This window comes from Podarcis raffonei, chromosome 16 (assembly GCF_027172205.1).
Source record: "Podarcis raffonei isolate rPodRaf1 chromosome 16, rPodRaf1.pri, whole genome shotgun sequence".
Taxonomy (NCBI): Eukaryota; Metazoa; Chordata; class Lepidosauria; order Squamata; family Lacertidae; genus Podarcis; species Podarcis raffonei.
In genome coordinates, this window is record NC_070617.1 from 16,060,091 (window position 1) to 16,087,681 (window position 27,591).

General features: G+C 45.6%; 2 protein-coding genes across 4 annotated transcripts; both read left to right on the forward strand.

Moving 5' to 3' along the window:
- Positions 1-3,974: 3,974 nt before the first annotated feature.
- Positions 3,975-17,681, forward strand: LOC128404175 (intelectin-1-like). The gene is made up of 8 exons (XM_053369599.1): positions 3,975-4,109; positions 6,012-6,084; positions 8,131-8,286; positions 9,366-9,613; positions 10,722-10,880; positions 12,101-12,221; positions 14,834-14,937; positions 17,407-17,681. The coding sequence occupies exons 1-8, from the start codon at positions 4,002-4,004 to the stop codon at positions 17,557-17,559; spliced, it is 1,122 nt and encodes a 373-aa protein (XP_053225574.1). The 5' UTR covers positions 3,975-4,001; the 3' UTR covers positions 17,560-17,681.
- Positions 17,682-20,533: 2,852 nt separating this feature from the next.
- Positions 20,534-27,322, forward strand: NUDT17 (nudix hydrolase 17). 3 transcript variants are annotated; one of them, XM_053369604.1, is made up of 8 exons: positions 20,535-20,856; positions 21,580-21,702; positions 22,357-22,576; positions 23,966-23,991; positions 24,346-24,438; positions 25,263-25,361; positions 26,444-26,580; positions 26,724-27,322. In XM_053369604.1, the coding sequence occupies exons 1-8, from the start codon at positions 20,761-20,763 to the stop codon at positions 26,884-26,886; spliced, it is 957 nt and encodes a 318-aa protein (XP_053225579.1). In that variant the 5' UTR covers positions 20,535-20,760; the 3' UTR covers positions 26,887-27,322. The 3 variants fall into 3 exon arrangements, with proteins under 3 accessions (XP_053225581.1, XP_053225579.1, XP_053225580.1); XM_053369605.1 differs by having other exon boundaries at positions 22,393-22,576; XM_053369606.1 differs by lacking the exon at positions 25,263-25,361 and having other exon boundaries at positions 20,534-20,856.
- Positions 27,323-27,591: the final 269 nt, after the last annotated feature.

A 27,591-nucleotide genomic window follows, 5' to 3' on the forward strand; every position in this document is an offset into this window, starting at 1 on the left:
ATTGGCCTCCATATTGAGCTTTTTCTGAGCTTTCGCTTCCATTGGCGACAACCACCTTGGGGTTTTGTTTTCCAATAAATCCTTATATCTAATCCAGACATTAAACAGAGATCTCCTAACAATATGGTTTTTGAACGCTTTGTGTGCTTTAACCTTGTCATACCACAAATATGCATGCCACCCAAAGACATTGTTAAAACCTTCTAAGTCCAAAATGTCTGTGTTCTCAAGAAGCAACCACTCTTTCAGCCAGCAAAACGCTGCTGACTCATAATAAAGTTTAAAGTCTGGCAGGGCAAATCCACCCCTTTCTTTTGCATCAGTTAAAATCTTAAATTTTATCCTAGGCTTCTTGCCCTGCCAGACAAATTTAGAGATATCTTTCTGCCACTTCTTGAAACATTCCATCTTGTCCACAATTTGCAATCTTTGAAACAAAAACAACATTCTAGGCAAAACATTCATCTTTATAGCTGCAATTCGACCCAGCAAGGAAAGCTTCAGGTTAGACCATATTTCTAAATCCTTTTTCACTTCCGACCAACATTTTTCATAATTATCCCTAAACAAATTCCCATTTTTTGATGTCATATTAATCCCCAGGTATTTCACTTTCTTCACAACTGTTAAGCCTGTTTCATTCTGGAACTTCTCTCTTTCAAACAATGTTAAGTTTTTCTCTAAAACCTTAGTTTTGGACTTATTCAGTTTAAATCCTGCCACCTGACCAAATTCTTGAATTAATTCTAAAACTCTTTTAGTACTAGATTCTGGCTCCTGTAATGTCAAAACAAAGGTATTCAGGTAGGAGCCAAACAGTATAAATTGAGAGCATTTGCAGATGACTTAAACCAACCGGTCCCTTCTAATCATGTTCAGCAAAACCTCCAGGACCGATATAAAAAGTAAAGGGGAAATTGGGCACCCTTGTCGTGTCCCTTTTTCTATCTTAAATTGTTCCGTAACCACATTATTTACAATTAATTTAGCCTTCTGTTCAGAATATATTGCACCTATACCATTTTCAAAACCTTGGCCTACCCCCATACCCTGTAGATTCTTTTTCATAAAACTCCAAGAAATGTTGTCAAAGGCTTTCTCCGCGTCCACAAATATCAGAACAGCTTTAGTGTTTATGTTCACTTCTAACTTTTCCAGAATGTCAATTACATTCCTCAAATTGTCAGAAAGGTGTCTTCCCGGCAGAAAACCTGCTTGATCCTTATGAATCTCTTCGATCAATACTCTTTTCAGTCTCTTAGCCAAAATATCAGCAAAAATTTTGTAATCCACATTTAATAAGGATATGGGACGGTAGTTCTTAAGTTGAGTCTTTTCAGTCTCTGTTTTCGGTATAAGTGTAATATAAGCCTCTTTCCACGTTTCTGGTGCCTTTTTCCCTTCCAAAATTTCATTGCAGACCTCCTTCAGAGGTTGAATTAACCAGTCCTTCAAAGATCTGTAATATCTGGAGGTCAGCCCATCTGGTCCCGGTGATTTGCCCAGCTGCATATTTAGAATGGCCCCTTCTATCTCTTGGTCAGAAATTTTACAGTTCAACAATACTTTACTTTCTTGTGAATTTTTTTGTAATCCATTTGTTTTTAAAAATTCTTCGATATCCTTCTCATTCTGTGGCCCTTGTGCATATAATTGTTTAACATACTTCTGGAAACAGTTTCTAATCTCATTTGGATTGTGTATGTCTTTTCCTTCTACTTCCAAATTTGTAATGGTGTTTAGTTTTTGTCTTTTCTTCAATTGCCAAGCCAGTAATTTCCCACATTTATCCGCTGATTCAAATGTCTTCTGTCTCATCTGTTTGATTTTCCATTCTATTTCCTGATTCATAAGTTCCATATATTGAATTTGGTGGACCTTTATTTCTCTTAAGATCTCCTGTGACTTTGGCTTGGCTCTCAGTTTTTTCTCACCTTCTTTTATTTTCTCCAAAATTTTATCTTTTTTCTCATTTTGCCTTCTCTTTTTTAATACATTCTGTTGTATCAAGAACCCTCTCATCACGGCTTTACTTGCGTCCCAGATTACTCTTTTTTCCACATTTGTTGCCAAGTTTATTTCAAAATAGTCTCTTAATGTCTTTTGGGCGTTATTATACACTTCTTCATCTCTAAATAAGGTGTCATTCATCCTCCATCTAAAGGTGCCGGTTGTTATTTGTTTCATCTCCATCTTTACAGCATTATGGTCAGAGCAGGTTTTAGGGCAGATCTCCACTTTTTTTATCTTCGGTGCCATTCCTCTAGTAATCCAAATTTGGTCAATTCTGGTCCATGTGCCTTTTACTTTGTGCCTTTTACACAACCACCAATGCTCTCAGTAACTACTGATCAACATACCCAGAAAGGGGTTGAATTTGTTGTGGGTTTTTTGCACCCTTTATTACCTTGATTTATGAACTCTTCTTTCTTAGAACCAGGATCTGATCAGGAATTCTATCTTTAAATAAATAAATGAGTATTTGACTTGGGTCCATGCCCCCCCCAGAAAAGCACTGTAACATATATTTTAGTGATCCAATATGCAAATACTTTTTCTCCTAACCTAACCAAAGGTTTTATCTTGTTTCCTCATTATCCTGGCACTGTTTCCATGTTGCACAATATGCAAATACATTTACGTCTGCAGAGGACTCCCCCCCCCCCCCTTTTGCCACAGCAATGTTGTTCATTGAATGTGCGCATGGGGCTACAGCAGAGCTCTCCGAACTTTTCATGTTGGCGACACACTTTTTAGACATGCATCAATTTCACGACACAGTAATTCAGTTTTACTAGCAAACCGGAGGTTAAGCTAACCCCTTGTAAGAGATACAGACGCATACATAAACTACATTGGCAAAATGTACGGGGACACAGTTACACACCGCAACTGGCACACAGCAAGCAGAGTTTGGAAAGCTCTGGGATATCAGGTCCCTGACATTTCCACACTTAATGTAAAGCTGTAGATAAAAGAGTACAGGCCACTAACTGATGGAAGTAGGAAATGCAGGGGATAACATTGTGCCCAAACCCAGCCTGCTGCAGGTCTGCTGCACGCTGAATAGAGTTGCAATATAGCTATTGGAATAAGTTACTGGACGGATAGATGGGTGCCTGGGCCATTTGTACCTCATTGTCAGCTAGCTCCTTGGCACTCAAACAGTGTGGCTGCTGGCTCACCCCAAGAAAAATTGTCTCTGGGTTAAGTGTTCTCTGTGGGCATAGGCACCAACCCCAGGGGCTGAGGCAGTTTCAGCCCACTCCATGTATTTTTTGAGCCCCTCAATTGTGCCAGGCCACCTCAATCTTCTGGAGAAGTTGTCGCCTCTGGTTATGGGGGTTTCCTTATGGTAAAAGAGGGAAGACTGCAGGGGTTAAGTAGTTTTGCACGCTCCTCTGTTTTAGAGCAGCAGGTTCCAAGCTTTTCTGAGCTTCCACCCCACTGCATAGATTTATACCCAGTGGCCCCCTACCCTAACTCTATAAAAAGAGTTAGCGGTTTGGAAAACCCACTAAGAAAGTTTAATTCAACAAAATTAATGAACTTGATTTAGTGAGACCAGCCTTTCAGAATCTGAGAGTCGTTTACACCTTCAGCACACCGCGGCTAGCAAAAGACCCTAAACCTCTTAGTAGTGTGTGTAGGAAGATACTTGGGTCAGCTTCTGGTTTATAATGTCTGACAAAGTTCCCCCAAAGACAGGGCTACAGCTGAACACACAGCAGGAGGCCAGTGATATCCTTTTGGAGGTTTCTAGGTGCAATTTTAATTTCAGTGATATGCGACTCTGGAATGCAAGGCATCCAGTAATTTTCACTTCTGCACCTTCTGTTGCAAAAAGTCTTGACTTCCCACCCAACTAGAAAGCCAGGCTTGCAGGGGATGCCCCATGTCTGAAAATGAAGTATTTTCCCGGAAACATTGCTGAAACCGTGAAACCCGGCAAACTCAACCTGCCCTTTGTACAAACAATTCTGGAGTCTGATAGTTCCTTGATGTTATCCCCCTGGCTGTTGACTTTTGTCAGCAAGCTGCTAATAAAAGGCAGAACAGAGGCGACCTCCGAGCATCAGAAGACCAGAACGTCGACATCTCCTAACCAGGTGAGCCGGCAATTTTCCTTCAAAGCACAATAGTGTGATAGAATATGAAGGGAACAAGTCACACTCCCTTTGAACACAGAGAACCCACCACTGTAGAGCAGTAGGATTCAGCGGTCGCTGTGTTGATATCAGTTTTGGACAAACTTGAAGACCCAAAGGGAGGCAAGAGGGTTGTGGTGTATCAGTGACTGGTCTCTTTGCATTGCGGCAAATAGCAGCTGCGGGTGGGTGATGTTCCTGGCTGCTGCTGGTAACAAGAATAACAGTGGTGGTCCTGGTTGGTGGGGTGGGGTGTTACTACTACTAGGTTGGTATCAGTGCTTCCGACTGGTACTGTTGCACGATACCCCAACCTTCAAGTGGTGCAAGATCCCGTGGGTTAGGGAATGAGGCACAGCAGAGACTACGGTGTCTTTAGGATATATGGTTTATGTACAACCTGAGCCTACAATGGAGGGATTCACAGCATCAGCACCACCGAAGGGGCTTGTTTCTCCCATAGCTGCAGCCTGGATTCAAGCAGAAATCAAACATTGTGATCTCTCTCTCTCTCTCTGCCTTTTCCAGCCAACAACTTTCCCCAGCCTTCTTATCACACATCACAGCCAGCTCTCAGCTCTGGCTTTTGTCCTTCTAGCTAGGAGGAGCTGAAGGAGGGTCCCCACCCATTTGCCTCTGGCAAAGGGCCCCCTCTCCTTTCCTGCAGGTTATCAGGTAACGCTGCGTCTGGCCCCAGGCTAGGATCCGCACCTGTGGGCAGAATATTCAGAGCAGAAGTCCTTTGGTCTTGCAGTTATGGCTGTGATCGTGGAAGAGCGGACATTCAACGCTGCTCAACTTCAGTCATGGAAAACTTCAGATGGTCTCAAATGCAGGAGCCAGATTACTGATTTGGGTTCCCATTAGATCTTATATATCCCATTGTTTCAAAACAGCGGCACTGGTTGCCTGTTCATTCCCGGACCCAAGTCAAGGTGCTCATGTTAGCACTCAAAGCCCTAAATGACTCAGGCCCCAAATATCTGAAAGGTCTCCTTCCCTGCAGACACTCTGGGAGGTGGTGGTGGTGAAGATAAGCAGGGGGGGGGGCTCTTGGTAGTTCCTTCGCCCTCAGATGCCGAGGGGGCGGGTGGCCCAAGGAGAGAGGGCTTTCTCTGTGGTGGCCCCTAAGTTGTGGAAGTCCCTGCAGAAGTGCATCTGGCACCTTCATCCTACAGCTTTCGGAGGATGCTGAAGACGCACCGCTTTGCCCTGGCTTTTGACGCTTGAGGGATATATTATTAGGACCCACCTTATTTTTATGATTGTAAACTGTTTTTTAATTGTTTTTAATATTGTTTTTAATGCTGTAATCCACCATGGGACCTTAGGGTGAAGGGAGGGGAATGAATGAATGAATGAATGAATGAATGAATGAATGAATGTTGGTGTGGATGGGCCGTGGGTAGTTCAGTCGGTAGAGCAGGAGACTCTTGATCTCAGGGTTGTGAGTTCAAGACCCACGTTGGGCAAAAGATTCCTCATTGCAGGGGGTTGGACTAGATGACCCTCGTGGTCCCTTCCAACTCTACAATTCTAAAGCAAGTGATGAATCATGTTGATTGCGGGGCGCTGGATTAAGAGAGACAAATTGTTCAGTCTTTTGATTAAGACCACTGCTTTTTTCGGGGGGGGGGACACATAACCTTAAACATTTTGTGAATCTTTGTACTTTTGTCCATTTACTGTATTCCCCCCCCGTTTGAACTATAAAATGGTGATTTTCTTGAGTCAAAATTAGAGTACCCCTAAACATTTTTTTATTTTTATTTTTAGAAAAAAAGCACTGATTAAGGCCCACCAGTTCCTAGGGGTGAGCCGCCCCTGTCATTGACTCACCAGCCCTCTCATTTTCACCCACAGAAAGAGCCCACCATGAAGCGATTTGCTCTTCTCCTTTTACTCTTGGCTGACCTCCGAAAGGGGGACCTGTGTGGTAAGTATATGCTGGTGCCTGGGGGGGGGGGAGAGACTGTGCCAGGATGTTGTGCTTTTCTTTGGTCTTTTTTGGGGGGGCAAAGGGCCTTTCCATACACATTTGGCAAATCTTGGGGCAAACTCTTGGAACCGTTGTGTTGGAAGGGCACCTCCAAAGGACATCTAGCCAAGCCCCCTTCCAATGAAGGAGATGCATGCCTGCAGCACCCAGTGATAAGTACCTATCCAGCCTCCGCTTAAAAGCCACTAGTGATTGAAGAGTCTCTCACCTTCCAGGACTCTGTGTTCCACGGCTGAACACCTTGTGCCATCAGGAAGTTCTCCCTGCTATTGAGTCAAAATCCTATTTCTCATAAATTGAAACTGCTGGTTTCAGCCCTCCCCTTCGGAGGAACATAAATCAGATCTGCTCTCTGTGAGGGCCCTTCAGATGTTTGAAGGCTGTGGTTGTATCTTAAGAACATAACAAACAGAGCCAGTGTGGTGTAGTGGTTAAGAGCGGTAGTCTCGTAATCTGGGGAACCGGGTTCGCGTCTCCGCTCCTCCACATGCAGCTGCTGGGTGACCTTGGGCCAGTCACACTTCTCTGAAGTCTCTCAGCCCCACTCACCTCACAGAGTGTTTGTTGTGGGGGAGGAAGGGAAAGGAGATTGTTAGCCGCTTTGAGACTCCTGAAGGGGAGTGAAAGGCGGGATATCAAATCCAAACTCTTCTTCTTCTTCTTCATCTCCTGGGTCAGGCGGCCAACCACCTGTCTAGTCCAGCATCCTGTTCTTACAGGGGCCAAACAATTGCCGGTGGGAAGCCCGCAATCAGGATCCGAATGCAAGAGCCCCCTCCCCTCCTGTGGCTTCCAGCAACTGCTAGTAGCCATTGATAGTCTCCTCCTCCTCCTCCATAAATTTGCCCAATACTCTTTAAAAACCATCCAAGCTGGTGGCCACTACTGTCCCCTGTGGCAGGGAGTTCCATAGTTTAACTATGTGGTACATGAAGAAGCCCTTTTATTTCTCCACCCTGACTCTTCCAATATTCCACTTCATTAGATGTCCCCCGGGTTCTAGTGTCAGGAGAGCGGGGGGGGGGTGTCTCAGCCTTTGGTCTCTTCTCCAGATTGAACAAAGCTTCTTAAACCTTTTCTCACAGGATTGGCTTCCCAGGCCCTTGACTGCCCCCATTTCCAGTTTGTTCATATCCCATCCTGACAAGCAGAACTGGAAACAGTATTCAGGTGAAATCTGACCAAAGTAGAATGGAGCAGTACCAGTGCTGTTGGGTTTTTTTTTTTTAAGGGTACTCACGGGTACAAAGTACTGGCACCTCTTTTTTGTTGTTCAAAAGTGTGGCACTTACTGTAACAACTTCATGGTGAGTAAGGTAAAGGTAAAGGGACTCCTGACCGTTAGGTCCAGTCACGGACGACTCTGGGGTTGCGGCGTTCATCTCGCTTTATTGGCCGGGGGAGCCGGCGTACAGCTTCCGGGTCATGTGGCCAGCATGACTAAGCCGCTTCTGTTGAGCCAGAGCAGTACATGGAAACGCCATTTACCTATTTATCAACTTGCACTTCGTGCTTTCAAACTGCTAGGTGGGCAGGAGCAGGGACCGAGCAACGGGAGCTTCCTCCTGTCGTGGGGATTCAAACTGCCAACCTTCTGACCTATTTTCCCAGGAAAAAAAGTACTGACCATTATTTCTCACATTCTGGACACTATACTTCTTTTGATACAACCTAGAATTGCACTGGCCCATTTTGCTGCCATACTACACTGCTGGCTCATGTTTTGCTTATCCATTAAAACCCTGGATGCCTTTTCCTAGGTTCTGCTGTCAAGCCAAGTTGTCACCCTTCCTGTATTTTGTCCCTGTGAGTCTGCCTACATAAGCGCATTGATCTCTGTTGAAATTCATGTTGTTAGTTCTGGCCCAGTTCCCCGTCCTGCCAAGGTCACCCTGGATCCTGCTTCCGTCTTCCAACCTGGGCAACTCCCTCTCCATATGTCTGGGTAACTCAGCCTGTTCACACCTATTGTCCTGCACGCAGATAGCAGCTGCTGCCTCAACTCCGCAAAGCAAGATGTCCTCGGTCTGCTGCAGAAGTGGGAAGAGGCGTCATTCTGCAGCACAAGCAATCCACACGGTCTTCACAAGCTTCCAAGGAGCTGCAAAGAAATCAAGAGCTCCTTGCCAGGGTGCACAGGTGAGGAAATAAGCAGCTGTTCCATGGACTACAACGCCCATCATCCCTAGCTAACAAAGTCCTGTGGTCAGGGATGATGGGAATTGTAGTCCGTAAACAGACCCAAGTTTGGGAAACACTAATCTAAAGGTGGCCAAGTCTTCTTAAGACTATCCAATTGCTTGATCCTGTATTGATCCTGAAGGAGTTAAGACAGTTATGATTAAATGGGCGCAAGATTTTGGTCACAATATTGAATTAGAGATGTGGGAAAGATTATGGACAAAAACAATTAAATTCACTGCATGTACGGCATTAAAAGAAAATTTAATGAAGATGATGTATAGGTGGTATTTGACACCGACTAGCTAAATGTATAAAATTTAAGATAAGGTATGTTGGAAATGTAAGGAGAAGGAAGGGAATTTCTTTCATATGTGGTGGACGTGTCCTAAGTTTAAAGCCTACTGGGGTATGATATATAATGAACTGAAAAAGATTTTCAAAAATACCTTTAGTAAAAAACCAGAGGCTTTCTTATTAGGGATAATAGGTGAAGAAATTCCCAAAAAAGACATAAATATATTTATGTATGCTACCACGGCAGCAAGGATACTTTTAGCCCAGAAATGGAAGCAGCAAGAACTTCCAACGTTGGAAGAATGGCAGACAAAGATGATTGAATAGGTTAAGCTGGCGAGACTGACGGGGAAAATCCGAAACCAGTGCAACTGTTTGAAAAGGACTGGAATAAATTTGTACAATATATGAAGGAACATTGCAAACATTTGAAAGCATTTGCAGGATTGATTTAAAATATTTTGTAAGGTTATGATTTGATACCTGTTTATAAATATTAGAAGTAAGTCTTTTAAGTATGGAGATAAGGTAAATAGGGTGATGATTTAGAAATGCGAAGATAAAAGTGATTACATATGGAAGTCAGGGAGGGGGACGGGAGGAAGTCAAAGCTCAATTTGAGCAAAGATATATGTGATGAAGAAATTTTATTTGGTTGTTATAAAGGAAAAAAGAAAATTTAATAAACATTATATTAAGGGAGCAGGAAAGATCCTGTCTTGATCCTGTCTTTTGAGCAGATGGGTTGTATTTCCTGGCCACGGAAGATGGAGAGATCTACCAGACCTTCTGTGACATGACCACCAACGGAGGAGGCTGGACTCTGGTGGCGAGCGTCCACGAAAACAACATGTATGGGAAATGCACCGTGGGGGACCGCTGGTCCAGCCAGCAAGGCAGTAATGCCAACTACGCTACAGGAGATGGAAACTGGTCCAATAACTCCACCTTTGGGTCAGCTATAGCCTCAACCAGTGATGACTACAAGGTGAGACTGTCTTTGTAGTGGCGCAATAGGTGAACAATACCCTTTGTCTGCCTATTCAGAAGTCCGCTGCTACTGAGTTCAGCAGAGCTTGGCCCCAGCAGTAATGTAAAACATGCGAAAGGTTAAAATAACAAGAGATGGAAACAAATTAAAATCCGCGTCAACTTTCTAAACATCTGGGGAGGGTTGTCTAAACTGGAGGCTCCGAGGAAAGGTACAATGACAGCACCGGCTGATATCAAGAGGCAGGGAGTTCCAAAGTTTCGCCATATTAAATGACTGAGTTCTTACAAATGTGGGTCTTATGCGGCACCTGTGTGAGAATGGCAATTCTGCCAATTGAAGGTACATCGGGAAATGTTTCAAAGACATCCCCCTAAAAGGCAAAAACAGGGACAAAAATAGACTGCCTGTACAGGCCACAAATATACCATATTTTTCGCTCTATAGGACACACCGGACCATAGAACACACCTTGTTTTAGAGGGGGAGAACAAGAAAAAAATTTCTCCCCCTCTCTGCTCAGCGCCCCTTCAGCGAAGCGGCAGGAGAAACGGAGCCCCTTCCATTTCTCCTCCCGCTTGGCTGAAGGGGCGCTGCGCAGCTCTCCCTCTCTGCTGAAGCCAGGAGAGTCTTGCTCTCCTGGCTTCAGCAAAAGGAACCTGAAGCCTGCAGAGCACAGCGGGAACTCACGCTGCGCTCCGAAGTCTTCAGGCGGCTATCCCTGAAGCCTGGAGAGCGAGAGGGGTGGTGCGCACCGACCCCTCTTGCTCTCCAGGCTTCAGCGAAAGCAACGCAAAGCCTCTGGAGTGCGGAGGGAGCGCTCCCTCTGCGCTTCAGAGGCTTTGCGTTGCTATCGCTGAAGCCAAGGAGCCTGCATTAGCTCTATAGGACACACACACATTTCCCCTTAATTTTTGGAGGGGGAAAAGTGCATCCTATAGAGCGAAAAATACGGTAATCAGTGGAACTTGCAAGGGTGGGAAATACAGAGGAAAAGGCTCTTTCTCGACAGTGTCTCCTGTTACTGTAAAACACACACACACACCCCAATTTAAAAACCAAACCCTCCTCCCCCTCTAACACCCCTGATTCTCTTTCTTTCCAGAATCCTGGCTATTATGACCTTGAAGCAGCAGACATGGCCATATGGCACGTCCCCAACAACACCCCCATGAAGAAATGGCGCGAGTCTTCACTCCTGAGATACCGCACCGAAACCGGGTTCTTGTCTGAGCTTGGAGGGAACCTTCTCAGGCTCTACCAGGTAAGCAAGTCATGGCTCAGGATTTCTGCCGGCTGACTCGGCATTTGGGATTTGGGTGGTTGAGCGGGGCAGGAGACCTCCCCCCCCCTTTTTTTAGTAATCAGGACCAAGGAAGCTCCCTCAAAACCGTCTACACTGACAGACAGCAATGGCTCTCCAGGATTTTAGACAGGAGTGTGCCTCTAACCTCACCTGGGGAGGCCACCAGCAGGGATTGAACCTGGGAGCTTCTGCTTTCAAGGCAGACCCTCTGCCACTGAGCTACAAGGGCTCTTCCCCAGGCCTCCAGGTTTCCCTAGGAAAGCCCTGCTGTGGCGGAGACCCCAGATCAGGGCCCCATCTGGGCCTGGGGCCTCCAGCAAGCCCACAAGCAGGGCAGGAAGGCACCCCCTGGTCACATACTGGGGTCTCACGGACCCTCCAAGTGCCCCCATTTTCAAGGGACAGTCCCAGATTTACAGAAGCCATCCCAGTTTCTGATTTGGTCCTGGAATGTTCTCGCTTTTACTTAGGTAAAGGTAAAGGGACCCCTGACCATTAGGTCCAGTCATGACCGACTCTGGGGTTGCAGCGCTCATCTCGCTTTATTGGCCAAGGGAGCCGGTGTACAGCTTCCGGGTCATGTGGCCAGCATGACTAAGCCGCTTCTGGCGAACCAGAGCAGCGCACGGAAACGCCGTTTACCTTCCCGCCGGAGTGGTACCTATTTATCTACTTGCACTTTGACGTGCTTTTGAACTGCTCGGTTGGCAGGAGCAGGGAGCAACAGGAGCTCACCCCATTGCAGGGATTTGAACCGCCAACCTTCTGATCAGCAAGTCCTAGGCTCTGTGGTTTAACACAGCACCACCCGCGTCCCATCGCTTTTGCTTAGGACGTCCCTGTTTTCATCAGAGAAACATTGGAGGATATGGAATAGGGTGTCCCTATTTTCATCCAAGTCTGGGATGAGGCTGGGTGGGAGATTTGGGGGCGGGGGTCTCTCTGAGGCAGAGGAGACAGAAAAAGTTGGAGCAGCTCCACCCTAGAAGGGGCCCAATTCACCTGCTGTCTTTTTGCACTGGGGCTCCCGTCCCCTTGGCCTGTGTCACGGTCCTGTGCTGAGAGTAATTAGATGTTCTGGATCTCCTTTCCTCCCCATATGCATCTTTTCTGGCTGAGCATGAGGAACACCACAAGCCCAAAGCAAGCCTCAGGTCCCTTCCTGCTTCTCTTTTCAGAAATATCCAGTGACCTATGGGATTGGCACCTGCCAGACCAACAACGGCCCAGCTGTCCCCGTCACCTACGATGCAGGGAGTGCCCAGAAGACCTCGGACTACTATTCTCCAAACGGGCGAAGTAAGTCTTGCTTCCTTAGGCCAGACTGCGGCTGAGCACAAATAAGAAATTGGGGGGGGGGGCAGTTGAGGGCTCTGGTGAGGTCTCTCGTCGACCCGCTGCTCAACTCACTCAGGTGCCTAACTTGACTGCCTGCCTAACTATTTGCCAATAATTGCTTTGTTGCAAGGCCTGAGACACATTTATTGAAAAACTGGGTTTACTGAAGAACTGGGTTCCCTCACAAGCTCACCTTACCTGGCTTATTTAAAAATAAATAAATAAATAACAAATTATGTATCTCTGCAACATTCAGTCGCAGTGCGACTGAATTTCAAGTTATGCAGTTATGTGTGGCATGGAGAAAGCAAATAGAGAAGTTTTTGTCCCTCTCTTGTTTAACACTAGAACTCATGCACATTCCATGAAGCTGAATGTTGGAAGATTCAGGACAGACCAAAAAAACGAGGGCTTCTTCAGGAAGTGCATAGATAAATTATTATAGAATTTGCTCCAACTTATACTTTGAGGCCTCCTGCCTCTGCTGGATCAGAGATAGGATAAATTTGGAAGACACGGATCTGTTAGACTTAGAAGGCTTCAACAACAGGTTCGGTTGGCATGCCTATTTGTGGCTAAATAAAGAAAAGGTACATAAAGTTTTTTCAAACCACATTATTAGAGGGCCACTATACGAAGTTTGGGAGAAAAATAAAAAACTTCTGGAATGGAAAACACCCTGGTGGTTATCCCCAATCAATATTTTAACAACCAAAAAAGCAAATATGGAAGGAGAAAGACTGACATATGAAGACCTACTGATAAGATCAGAGAGTGGATGGAAACTGAGAACATATGAGGAGTTGAAAGACAAACTAACAGGCTGGCTGCAATTTCATCAAATAAACGCAGTATGGAAGGAAGACAAAAAAGTAGGGATAAACGAGAAAAAATCTAAATTCCAGATAGAAATAATTGAAGGTAAATCCAAGTTATTATCTAAAATGTATAACGTATTATTAGATTGGGACACTAAAGATGAAGAAATAAAGGAGGTCATGACAAAATGGGCAATGGACTTGGGATACAATATAGAATATGATAAGTGGTTGAAATTATGGACTAGTGGAATGAAATTCACGGCATGTGTCTTACTCAGAGAAAATTTGGAAAAAATGATGTATAGGTGGTACATCACACCGACAAAACTAGGGAAAATGTACAAAACAGGAAATAAGGCTTGCTGGAAGTGTAAAATCAAAGAAGGCAATTTCTACCATATGTGGTGGACCTGCGAAATAATGAAGAAGTTCTGGGAACTTATTTATAATGAGTTAAAAAGAATATTTAAATATACCTTTCTATAGGTATATTTGTATAGGTGGTACATCACACCGACAAAACTAGGGAAAATGTACAAAACAGGAAATAAGGCTTGCTGGAAGTGTAAAATCAAAGAAGGCAATTTCTACCATATGTGGTGGACCTGCGAAATAATGAAGAAGTTCTGGGAACTTATTTATAATGAGTTAAAAAGAATATTTAAATATACCTTTCTTAAAAGACCAGAGGCCTTCTTACTAGGAATAATTGGGGATGAAATCAAAAAAGAAGATAAGACATTATTCCAATATGCCACAGCCACCGCTAGAATATTAATTGCACAAAATTGGAAAAGCGCAAATACCCCAACGATCAGAGATTGGCAAACAAAATTATATGAATATGTTGATTTAGAAAAAATGACACAAAAAATCAGAAACCAAAAAAATACAAAGTTTATTAGTGACTGGAATAAATTTATGGTATACATTGAAGGAAACTACAGAGACTTAAAAACTATAGCAGGTTTGATATAAGTCTTACGATGCGTAAACCAGTAACAATTAACAGCTGCAGAAAAAAGAAAGAATTTTTATTAAGAAGCCCGAAATCGGGAGGGAAGGAGGTCAATGGGTGTGTAGAGAAAAGGTTTAAACATTTAAAGATATAAAGATTCAAGGAAGAAGACAAAGAACTGTAATGGATGTTATCTTTGTGCTATGTATGGATATTTCTTTTGGATTTGTTGATTTGTTTTTTTTCTTTTGGTTTTTTTTTTAAGAGAAACTCAACAAAAAGAAATTAAAAAAATAATAATAGAATTTGCTCCAACTTGGATGACTTTAAAAGAGGATTAGACAAATTCATTGAGGGGTATTGGTTTGTGTTTTGTTGTTGTTTCTATCATGTGTTTTGTGCTTTCATATTGTATTTTTATGTCGTGAACCACTCTGAGATTTGCAGATGAAGGGCGGTACTGTATACAGATTTTAATAGTAGTAATACTAGCATCCTGATGGCTACTAGCCATGATGGCTATCCTCTGTCTCCATGCTCAGAGGCAGTAATACTTCTAAATACCAGTTCTTGGAAACCACAGGAGGAGAAAGGGGTTCTTCTGCTCTGGTCCTGCTTTTGGACTTCCCAGAAGGGGCATCTGGTTGGGCCCTGTGAGAACAGGATGCTGGTCTAGGTGGGCTCCTGGCTTGATCCAGCTGGCTTTTCTGATGTCCTTACGCCCAGCTGCTGGCCAAGGTTTTCCACCAGAGGGACTAAAGAGACTTCTGCTATTTCTCCTTTCTTTTTCTCAGCCGAATTTGTCGCTGGCTTTGTGCAGTTCCGAGTGTTTAATCACGAGAAAGCCGCCATGGCTCTGTGCCCTGGTGTTAAAGTCACGGGATGCAACACAGAACACGTGAGTATCCTCACCAGCCTTGAATCCACAGCGAGATGCCCTCTTGTCTCTTCTTGGCTTCTGCTAGTTTCCCCTCCCAACAGCCACTTTTAAAGGATTTGAGTAGTCTCTGCATGCCCCCCCACTTTTAACTTAGGGTGCTGAGGGTTTCCTGTATCTCCTGAAGTTCCTTTTGCCAGCTGGGGCCCTCCTCTTCCACAAAACCCTCAACTCTTGCTTCCCTTCTGTTATAAAACTGCTCCTTTTCCCTTATGGGGTACCCAAGAGTCCATATAGAGTCCTAAAGCGAGTTCCCTATCGGCAGGAGAAAATAACAGAGGCCAACCAGAGAATATTGAGAAGCAAAGCAGCTAGTAAGCCTGATCTTTACTAAACTGTTGCAACAGGTTGCTCCCCCCCACACACAGGAGGGAGGAGGAACCCAGAACAATGATGTGCAAGCCCTTATACAGTGGTACCTCAGGTTACATACACTTCAGGTTACAGACTCCGCTAACTCAGAAATAGTGCTTCAGGTTAAGAACTTTGCTTCAGGATAAGAACAGAAATCATGCTCCGGCGGCGCGGTGGCAATGGGATGCCCCATTAGCTAAAGTGGTGCTTCAGGTTAAGAACAGTTTCAGGTTAAGAACGGACCTCCGGAACGAATTAAGTACTTAACCCGAGGTACCACTGTATAGAATTTTGAAATTGCCACCCTGTAGTTCAAGACGCGGGTGACGCTGTGGTCTAAACCACTGAGCCTAGGGCTTGCAGATCGGAAGGTTGGCGGTTCGAATCCCCGCGACGGGGGTCCTAGCTCCTGCCAACCTAGCAGTTCAAAAGCACGTCAAAGTGCAAGTAGATAAATAGATAAATGTTGTGTTCCAAAAGCAAGGAAGGATTGGACTCTGATTAATAAAATACACACGAGGCTTGCCCAGCAAGACTCTGGGAGGAAGTGCCAATAATAATTTGTGCACCCCTTGGCCCAGGTCGTTTTATTCACAAAAGAACTTTTTACACAGTGTTTGTAAGAACCAATCAGATTTCCTCCGAGCATTTCAAAAACCCCAGGTGGGACAAAGTCAGATCAGAAGAAATCCTTTTAACTACAAAGAAACTATTTCCTACTTGAGCATGCATACGTGGTTAAGCTAAATAAACAGGAACCAAGGAGGACCCTGGAGGTCATAAACCCATAGGAAAGAAAGACGCATTTACCATCTCTGTGTAAACTCTGTTCCTGGCCCTTAAGATCTATCTAAAGATTAACAAAACTAACAAAAGCTACATCAAAGCTACCTTCTATCTTTATGGCTCAGGCTGCCTGGTGAACAACTGGCCTGTGTTTAGAATGCTTATACTTGCCTGTCAGGCATAGAGAAAGAAAACGGCAGAGGTGCAGAGGCTTGTGGGATTCGATCAGAAATTACTGTCAAAGACTCAAACCCAGTCAAGCAATGTTTTCATTGTGACACAATAGCTTGTTCCATTTTTCATAATTCCTCATAGCCATCCCACCTGACCCCCACATACCGCTCCGGCGGGGAGGTAAACAGTGTTTCCGTGCACTGCTCTGGTTTTGCCAGAAGCGGCTTAGTCATGCTGGCCACATGACCCAGAAAAACTGTCTGTGGACAAATATCGGCTCCCTCGGCCAGTAAAGCGAGATGAGCGCTGCAACCCCAGAGTTGTTCGCGACTGGACTTAACTGTCGGGGTCCTTTACCTTTTAGATCAAGACCACCCCACAATACATCATACATACATCACAGAAGGGGCAGTCTACAGCAGAATCCTGTCTGGCAGGAAACCTGTTAATGGGTTTACCTGGACAGCTTGGCCATTCTTTTGTCAGGATAAATACTTACGGTAATTCCTGAGTCCAGGTCACAGGCTCACCCTATTCATACCCAAATGTCCCCTTAAGGCAGGATTTGTGAGCACAGAGACAATGGTGAGGCTTTTCCCACTTCCATCCAAACTGCGGATGAATATTTGAGGTCACTGAAAGAGTCAAAATGGCTTTAGGATTGTTTTCCTGTACTGTTTCAGACATGTGTTTATATATTTATGTATGTGTTTGCCTGGTACATTTATTTTATATCTTAGACCTTATAATTCTCATAACACCTTCCTTGTTATAAACAAACTGGGGGTGACCAAAGACTGGGCAGTCAGTGCATTTAGTAATGCAGCTCAAAAGTGCCACCACCTTGGGTGGTTTTTGCTGTTGCAAAAAATATCCCATTGCTGGCTGGCTGACAGTGGCCTGATCACACTCTGATCCTTAAGTCCATCTCTCAGCAGAGTTCACAAGACTAGGTGTATTTTGTATTTGCCCCCCGAGTTTCTTTTTCTCCTATGCTGCTGAGCTCTGCAATCCATCAAGCGCATTTCAAATTGCGATCCCATCCTCTCCGTAGGGCTTGCATCCCCTCCCAATTTGTCCCATCTCTCTGCCCTTGTTCTTTCTTCCCTTTCCTAGCATTGCATTGGGGGAGGAGGGTTCTTCCCAGAAGCCAACCCTCGGCAGTGCGGCGACTTTGCCAGCTTTGACTGGGACGGATACGGAACTCACAAAGGCTGGAGCTCTTCCAAAGAGATAACGGAGTCTTCCGTGCTGATCTTTTACCACTGATTCCAGCAGAGGCCGGTGCTGCAGAAACAGATGCGTCAGAGCCACAATTCTGAAGATGAGAAACTTCTATTTGGGGGTGCAGCGGGGTTTGGGGAACCTGGAGCCTTCTGGGGGCTGTTGACCAGCATGGCCAGTGATCAGGAATGCTGAGAGCTGCTGCAGTCCAACCCCTAAAATATTTTTTATTCATTTTCAATAAAAAGCAAACCAATTATTATCAAATCAAATTCCCAACCCGGAATACAATAAATTAAAAAAGTGTAAAAGCACCGCATTGAGGTAGTCCCTGTGGAGTTTGTTCTCTGTGTGACCTAAGGAGATGCATTCCTTTGGAGAGGGCTTCCGGGTGAACATCACCTAACCTAAGAACATAAGAACAGCTTGGCTGCTGGATCATGGGTGGCCCATCTAGTCCAGTCTCCTGTTCTCACAATAACCAACCAGATGCATCAGTGGGAAACCCACAGGCAATTCTCTTTTAAAGCCATCAAGGTGGCGAGCACCCCTGCCTCCTGTGGGAGGGAGTTCCATAGTTCAACGTTGTGCTGTGTGAAGGACTTCCTTTTCTCTGTCCTGAATCTTCCAGCATTCAGCTGCATTGGATGTCCACGAGTTCTAGTGTTACAAGAGAGGGAGAGGAACTTTTATCCATCCTCTGTCTCCATGCCATGAATAACTTTAGACACTTCCATCACGTTGCTTCTTACTTACCTTTTCTCTAAACTAAAAAGTCCTACACGCTTTTCTTCATATCAACCCCTGGATATTCACACAGGAATTTTATCTGCTGATCCCAGCTAGACTTAGTGAAGAGTGTAAGAATCACAATATTATTATTATTATTATTATTATTATTATTATTATTCATCATCATCATCATCATTATTATTATTAATGTTGCACTTCTGACACCAGTGCTGCATGTAGCCCAAACTCTGAGTAGCCAGAGACTCCAGGTGTGCCTGCAGTCACCTAAGGTCCAGTTTCCCTAGAATGAAACCAAATAGAGACCATGATATCTTTGGGATATATAGTTTTATTTACAGTACACATATACAATATATAACCTGCTCTCAGCGTTAACACCTCAACAGATCTTTCTTCCATGTTAGGGTTCCAGGGAGCCCCAAACCATAGCTTGGGGTCCAGGAGAGAGCAAGACAATATCTCTGTCTCTTCATATTCCAGCATCAACCCAACTCACACACAATTCCCCACTTTGTCCTATTGGTCTCCATATTAGGGTGACGGTGGCATCCAGCCAGGTGGAGTGGGAAAAGCCCACTCATTTGTCTCTATGGCAACAGAGCTCACTTGGTTAGGATGCAAATGACAAGTACTGTACTTAACTTTCCTGACAAAGATACTCATAGATAGAGGATCACAGAGGCCCAGGGTATCATTCAGATTGACCCCTCTCACTCTAGCTAAATGAGGGGTGTGTATTTGGGTTAAATGCGGACCCTGGGTCTGAAATGGTGGGAGGTGACTGGCCCCCACTGGCAGCAGCTCTCCAGAGTCTCAGGGAGGGAGTCTCTTGCAGCTCTACCTGGCAATGTCAGAATTTGAACCTGGTGCCTTCTGCAATGCAAGGGGGAAGCACCACCACTGAGCTACGCCTCTTCCCCTAAACTTGGGAGATATGAGTTCTCTACTGTATTTAAAAGGATGGGATATGTTCTCGCTAGAAACGTTGCTTAAAGGGGAACCGCCTGGGAGAAGCTTAAGCTTCTCAAAGTGGAATGAAAGTGGAAAAGAGATGTTTCAGCCAGCTGCCAGACAGAATGGCAGGAGCCTCAAAGTTCCGAAGAAGCGTCAAGACGCAGGAGGCGCAGGATTGGCCCAGGGCGCAAGTGGGTGGGTTGTCAGGGTAACAGTGACCCACCCTCCTTTGTGACGTCTTATTTTTCTGCTCAGGGTGGGAGTTAGAAGCGAGGTAGTTAGTATGGGAGAGAATAGAAGAGGCTCTTGCTTTTGATGTTTACATATATATATATATATATATATATATATATATATATATATAATTTATACATTTGCTTGCTTTTAAAATGCCCTGTTCTTCATTTCCAACGTGCTAAGAAAGATATTCTGCATCTCTCAAGGTGCCTCCAGGCTAATGCATCAATACCCCCACCTGCCACCAAGATCTGTTCCCCCGCCCTTGCACTTTTAAGAGCATAAGGCGAGCCTGTTGGGTCAGGCTAAGTGGCCCACCTGGTCCAGCATCCTATTCTCACAGAGGCCAACCAGGTGCCTTATTGAGAAACCCTAATCCTCTTTTAGGTACGCGGGTGGTGCTGTGGGTTAAACCACAGAGCCTAGGACTTGCCAATCAGAAGGTCGGCGGTTCGAATCCCTGTGACGGGGTGAGCTCCCGTTGCTCGGTCCCTGCTCCTGCCCACCTAGCAGTTCAAAAGCAAGTCAAAGTGCAAGTAGATAAACAGGTACCGCTCCAGCGGGAAGGTAAACGGCATTTCCGTGCACTGCTCTGGTTCACCAGAAGCAGCTTAGTCATGCTGGCCACATGACCTGGAAGCTGTACGCCGGCTCCCTCGGCCAGTAAAGTGAGATGAGCGCTGCAAACCCAGAGTCGGCCACGACTGGACCTAATGGTCAGGGGTCCCTTTACCTAATCCTCTTTTAAAGCCAGCCACGTTGGTGGCTTTCACTGCCAACTGCGGGAGGGAGTTCCACAGTTTAACCAGGCGTTGCATAGTGTTTTTCCTTCGCGAGGGCAACTGTCCAGCTCCTTGCATGGGGCTGTTGGGAAATGTTTATACCTACAGTTGTTCCATTGCAAAGAGAATCATCGAAGGAGCGCGCTTCAAAGCAGCCGCAAGAGGGCTCTCTCTAGCTTTGCCGGCGACGCCTTTTGCAAAGGTTGCAACCCCTCCCAGCAGAAATTGCATTTCCTCCCGCAGCAGCTTCCTGGGGCTGCCCTTAGCCGGGAGTCGGCTTCACTTCCTGCCTGAAACTTACAAGCCCCTAAAACAAGGGATCGTGCAATGCACAGGTTGCAACAGCCTTTGCAAGGGGGGAAAAACGGGTCTCCGGTTCCTTTGCAACCTCTGCGTACAAATGCAACGCCCGGACGCCGCAGAGCCTTTTGCAGCGTAGAGGCAGCATGTTTCAGTTGCTCATGATAGTGAATTTCCTCCAAGCAGCCAGGCTGAAAAGCCTCTGAAAAGCCTCGCTCCGATGCTGGCTAGGAGGGCGAACATGAAGAGCATCACGAGGGTTGTGGTTTACCTGTCCAAAGAGAACAGCTGCCCGCAGCGCGCCAGGTTCCAGCAGGTAGCGACGAAAACTGTGTGTGGGTCTGTCACTTGCTGTCCTCTGTTGGGATTTTGTGGAAGGATCCGGGTGATTTGCAGGTGGATGAGGTCCCGCATCCACACCAGACATTTAAAGCAGTGGATCCTGGGGTGATCCCTAAAGGCCACGGCAATGGATTAAGCCAGGGGTTGCCCAACATCTGCGTGGCCTCTTGGTTCCATAAACTCGCCCCCAGTGCCCCCTACCCTATAAAAAGAACAAATCAGAATTGCACTTTGCAGGACTCCCTAAAGAAAATAATAGCACAAGAAAATTCTACACAGTAACAAGTATTTCCACACTGGTTCAAAATTTAGTTCAACAAATCAATTAACTTGATCCAACAACAGCAGCTTTTTATTATTATCATTATTTGAATTTATATATCACCGTATACCCCAAGGTCTCAGAGTGGTTCGCAGAAAAGATCAACATAAAAACCACAATATATATATATAATCAAAATAAGAACAACAACCCAATAACACCCCCCTCACAAAAAGAGCCACTTTTCAAAAGGGTATAGGATGTCAATCAGGTGAACCAAAGGCCTTTTAAAAGTTTAATAGTAATTTACACTCCCGGAACTGCAGCATTACCTACAGTCTTAATTAGACACCGTCCCCACCCTAAAAAATCTTGTATACAGTATTATGAAATGGTTACTAGGGTTTTGTTTTGTTTTTTGTCTGCTTCTCCCAGAGCATCGTTGGCCACTTTTGCACAGGCGACGAAGACAGCTGGATGGTGAACTGCGCTTTGGACCAGCGCCGGTTCCTGATTTCTGACAGGGAGTTTGCTGGCTCCAACAGGGTCCTTTTGCAGGTTGGTGGGGGAGATGGAGGGAGATGGATGGGGTTTCCAGAACTGAAACACTCTTTAAAATGTTCAGTTCTGCTTCTTTTTTTTAAAGACCCCTTCTTCCATTTATTCTCACCCAAGTTGCTAACTGTGACCCTCTTTCTTTCTTTCTTTCTTTCTTTCTTTTTTTGAAGGAGAGAATAAAAATATAAAACCAAAACATTTGTTAAATTACCTTCTTATTCTTGCCTATCTATCGATTGCCCAAAGATGGAAAATTTTGTCTCAAATCAACACCTCCCTATGGTGGAGTAACATATGGAAAATAGCATTACACCTGTTTTTGCAAAAAAAATTAATAAATTACAGTTGTCTCTTCCACACGTCTCTAGAAATTTGTGATAAGTAACATCCAATTGGTTGCGGGGCGGGGGGGACATTGATGTAATTTAGAGCCTTTTATTCTTGGTACTCCTTGAGTCTCTGGTGGTTCCAGTTATAGGTTTATGTTTCTGTATACCTGGCAAATCATCTCTGATTCCCTCATTTATTATGCTGCTGCTCTCCACTTACCTGTCACAGGTATCTAAGGATAACCAGCTTTTATCGTTCTTCTTGCAAATGTAGCATCCCATGCTAACCTTTGTTCGGTTCTGTTTATTTGTTTGTCTCACGAAGAAAGGAAAAGATAAAAAAAGAAACCTTCTTCCACAGAGACCGCCTTTCTGCCCCATCAAACACCTGACTGAGGCGCAAGCTTCTTCCCTCCCTGTGGAGACCCAGGAGCGAGGGGTGGATGTGGGCGTGGCCATCCTCCTGCAGTCAGCCAATCAGAAAGTGTTGCTGACAAGGCGGTCCAAGACTCTGAGCAGCTTCCCCAACATTTGGGTCCCTCCAGGTGAGATTTGGAGGTGAGGCAGGGGAAGGGAATGTGGTTTTGACACACAGAGAAATTAGAAGTGGAGAAGGGATGGGGAAAGCTGCCATGCTCCAAAGGCAGGAGAATACACAGACATCCTACATCCACAGGAAGGTTGAGAACACCTGTATTTCCCCCGGCAGTTTGTATCCCCACCCCACCCCAGGTAACTGGGATTGAGGCTCTTTAGACTAAGCCTGTATGCTTGAACAGGCCAGCCAAGGACCTTACCTGGGGTGCCTGATTTTCATAATAAAGTGCTTTGAGGGTTTTTTTTTTCTTCTTCTTAAAACCAGCAGTATATAAATTTTACGAAATAAATAAAAGAAATAATACCACATTGGCTTTGAGTTGGATCCAGGGGCTGAAGGATTTTTTAAATTCCCCCCACCTAAAAAAAAAAAAAAGTACCTGCTTTTTTGTGAAACAAAAGTTTATTAAGCGGAGACCTCCCCCCCCCCGCACACAATTTTTCAGTCGGCCTGGGGGGGTGTGTGGCAGAGGAGAAGCTTGACAACACCCTCCCAAAGTTACAAATAACTTTGCAATTATCATTTATTTAAAACATTTAAAATGCAGTTCCAGAGTGGGTTATGATCTAAAACAAGGGCTAGGAACAAGGGGGTCAGGCGAAGCACCCTGGACCCTGGGAACTAAAGTCCACCCAACATCCAGATTACAAGCTGAGCGCAAGTGTGGTATTAGCTTTTTTATTATTTTTAAAGCAAGCTCCTAGTCCTCAAGACAGGAAAGAGAGGCTTAGAGGCATTGGGGCAATACTGGTAGAATGTCAGGGCAGGTCAACGCCTTTGCAGAATCAACTGCAGCATTCAGAGTGTACTCCTTCAGTAATCCTTACAAAGAGCCCTGTAGGGTAAGGTAAAGGTAAAGGGACCCCTGACCATTAGGTCCAGTCATGGCCGACTCTGGGGTTGCGGCACTCATCTCGCTTTATTGGCTGAGGGAGCCGGCGAACAACCTCCGGGTCATGTGGCCAGCATGACTAAGCCGCTTCTGGCGAACCAGAGCAGCGCACAGAAACACTGTTTACCTTCCCATCAGAGCGGTACCTATTTATCTACTTGCACTTTGACGTGCTTTTGAACTGCTAGGTGGGCAGGAGCAGGGGTAGTATTATCTTTATCCCCATCGTGCATGCTGGTGGGGCAGGTAGGCCAAAAGAGAAATTGTTTGCGTACGTCCTGTGGAAAGCTGCCCCCCGCAACGTTTCAGCCCCTTTCCTTTGTGTCCAAGAGCTGAGCCGGCAACTCCAAGAATGAAACGCTGAGCAGGGGGCTTAGAGGGGGATTGAGCCTGTCAGAAATAAATTGGCATGGTGGGAACCTGGATCTTTCTTTTCCTTTGCAGGTGGCCACATCGAACAGGACGAACAGGTAACGAAACAGCTTGCTGTGCTCTGGAAGGAGAGGAAGTACAGAGGCAACCTGTGTCTGGGGAAACCAGGCTAGGAGGAAATAAGTTTATTTATACCAGGGAGGGTCAATGTGGTTCCTTCTGCATGTTGCTGGACTATGCCACCCATCAGCCTGGCCAAGGAGTCAGGGGCTGATGGGAGTTGTAGTCCAGCAGCATCTTCATGTTGGCTACCTGCAGTTTATACAGAGATTTCTGTCCCATCCTTCTTGTACCTCATTGTGGCTTCTATCAATCTGAATTTGTGTTTCTCCTTTTAAAAAAAAAAGGGAGTTTCAGGATCTCCTCCAAACCTGCTTTTTCTGCTCCTGTAGTTGCTGGATGCTGGGCTGAGGGAACTGGGGGAAGAGACGGGCCTGTGGCTTGAGGACGGGGAGTTTTCCTGGCGCCCGCTGGCCCTGTGGGAGGTAAGAGTCACTCAAGCACCCCAGAAGATCTGAGGTGAATTATGGGGTGCCCAGAAGAGCTGGGAGGGACTGGGGTTCAAAGGCCAGTCCGCATGAGGCAGGGGCAGCCATGTTATAGTTGTGCATGACTTTGCCCTCTTCATATCTAAAATGCACAAGTGTGAATTATTTACGCACTATTAGTTGTGCAGAGTCACCCATGAGAGACTCTTTGGTTTAGCAATCTGGTTAAGGCTGAGGAGACACCAGTTCTGATTCCCGCTTGGATGCAGTTTGCCAGGTGACCTTGTCATCATCTCTCAATCCTGGCCTACCTCACAGGGTTGTGTTGAGGATAGAATTGGGGTGGGGAAGAGCCATGCCACCCTAATCTCCTTGGAGCTATTAATTTTCAAGAATAGATAAAAGAGTTATGAAACACGGCAATACTTGAGACTGATTGCTCTATTTACTTCAGAGTTGTCTATATTGACTGGCAAGATATTATTTTCATAAATAGATAAAAGAGAGCTATGAAACATGGCAATACTTGAGACCGATTGCTCTATTTACCTCAGAATTGTCTATATTGACTGGCAGCAGTGGCTGTTTGTGGTTTTCGATGGGATCTTCCCAGCCGTAACTGGAGATGCCATTGGGGGTTGAACTTGGAACATTCTGCATGCCAAGCAACTGCTCTGCCCCTTGAGATAGGGCCCTCCCCCCAGTGTTCAAAGCAGTTCACTTCCAGCCTGCTCCTTACAACACCCCTGAGAGGAGGAGTCGGTCTTCTCGCACAGCCTAGGGGTTTCCTCACAGGCGCTGCCTTCTCTCGCCCCCTGCAGTCTGTGTACCCTCCCATGCTGAGCAGAGGCCTGCCAAGGCGTCACCACGTCGTCGTCTACCTCCTTTTGCTTTCCCGCGAGAGTCACCAGCAGCTCCAGGTGAGGTGGTTGGTGCTGTTCAGGGTCACGGGAAGCCTAACCGGGTGTCCAAGCGACCCCCTCAGAAGAGAAGATCAGAAGCACACACACCCCCTCCTGGTTTTAAACTATGCACAGCATCCATATGTCAAGAATGCTCAAGTTGTGATTGCAGGGGGTTGGAATAGATGATCCTTGGTGTCCCTTCCAACTCTACAATTCTGATTCGCTCTTATGGGGAAGCTCTGGTGACTCAGTGGTTTCTTGGAACTCTAGTTCAGGAAAGGAGGCCTTTTTCCATCCGAGGGCTGAATTCCCTGATGGGCAGCCTGCCTAGTTCCTAGAGTGGTTTAACAATCTATCTCTCCACAGTGAACTCTGGGAGCTGCAGCTCTAGGAGGGCATTAAGGGGGTCTCCTAGGAACTCTCAGCACCCTTCACAAACTACAGCTCCCAGAATTCTTTGGGGCAATTTAAAGTGGCATCCTAGGACTTTAAATGTATGTGGCCTCTTCCTCTTACATCCAACCAGCCTTTTAACTGGGAATGGCAAACCCCAGATATTTCATGGGCAAAGATGGGGGGCATACTTTTGTACTGGTGATAACCTTGTTTACACACCCAGCTTTGCCTACTTAAAATGATCATAACAGGTTTTTTAAAAAAGAAAATGGAAATTTATTAGAATATTTCATCTCAGAGTAAACAACAGAGCGTCTTGTGGCAAAAGCTGAGAAGGATGGGGAAGCTTTTATGATCAGTGGGCCAGATATCCTGACCCCTGACGGGCAAAATTTCACAGGTGGGTGGGGCATTACCTGCCAATCGCCCTAGGTCATAGTGACATCAGGTGATGCCGCACTCTAGTGAAGCCCTGATTGTCGGGATTTCAAAGCACGGTGTGGGGCTGTTTGAAAGCCCTTTTGCAAGGAGACATAGAGTTCTTTCAAGCCTCTGAAAACCTGTTTGCAAAAGGGCTTTTAAACAGCCCCACACTGCTCTTTGAATCTCCAGTTTTCTTTTAAAATAATATTCCACCGTACTTGACATGCCTAGAGCAGTTCTGGTTGCTTGGCTGTGCTTACTTTTGTGTCACATTTCAGGTGAGACTGAAGCCCAATGAAGCAGAAGTGAGCGCTTACGCTTGGCTGGACGAGCCGGTCTTGGCATCCATTGCTGCTACGCAGAATGAGATTGGGGCCACCAGTGCGATGGCAGGCGATCTCCCACCAGCTGTCAGGTATGTGGATGGTTAGGCGATGCGGAAAACTGGGGGGGGGGGAAGCACCCCACTCTCCTTCAGCACCTAGGTCAAAAGTGTGCTGGCAACCCCTTGGGCAATGTTTTGGGCTAACTGGGCATCTTCTTTGCCTCCCTGAACAGCATCACCGAAGTGCAGCACGGCTCAGCCAAGACATTGGCCATCCCCACCACAATGTTCCTCAGCTCCGTTCCGCTACAGGGGGAAGACGTGGAAAGAGTGAGCACCGGGACAAAGTTTGCCCTGAGGCTCTGGCTGGACACTTTAGCAGTGCAAGCAGAGTGAAAGGATCAAAACTGAGAAGGAAGAGAAAGAAAGAGGTGACAAGCCACATGGGGCATGATCCGGACTCAGTCACTGGATTTAATCCTAGTTTTATGCTGGCAGCAGTTTGCTCTCTTGATACCACTAAGGTTAATCAGGCTTCCCTTTTTTGGGTGGGGGGGGGGGAGGACTGATCTCATGGGGAAATTGTATTTTCACATTTTATTGTTCAGTGACCAAGGAGCAACAAGAGTTTCACTTCTTGCCTGGACTTTCACAGATGTAGGCACACTCCACATTAACAGGGGCAGGAAAGCAAATGAGGGTTTTTAAAAGGTTGGGTGTGTGTGTGTTTTTTTTAGTAGAACATGTCATTGTAGATACTTAAAAGAGGCAGTCCACTGGACAGCAGGGAAGAAATAAACAAATGCAAATGATAGGGCACATCTGAATTTCACACCATGAGTTCCAGAATTTTATTTCATGTGCTTGTCTGGTTCCTGTTCAAAGGACTAGCACACATCAGTTCCCTTCGCATTCAAGATGACAGAAAATAACCCGTGGAAGTGGGGTGGATTTGAAGCCCCGTCTTCTTGCTCAAAAGTCTTACAACTTGTTCACTGTGCCAACATGGCCCATGTCTAGCAACCACTGACGTGCTTTTTAGGAAGGGGCAACACATCTTTTGTAATCAACTATGGCTATTCTTATTTTTAAAATATTGAT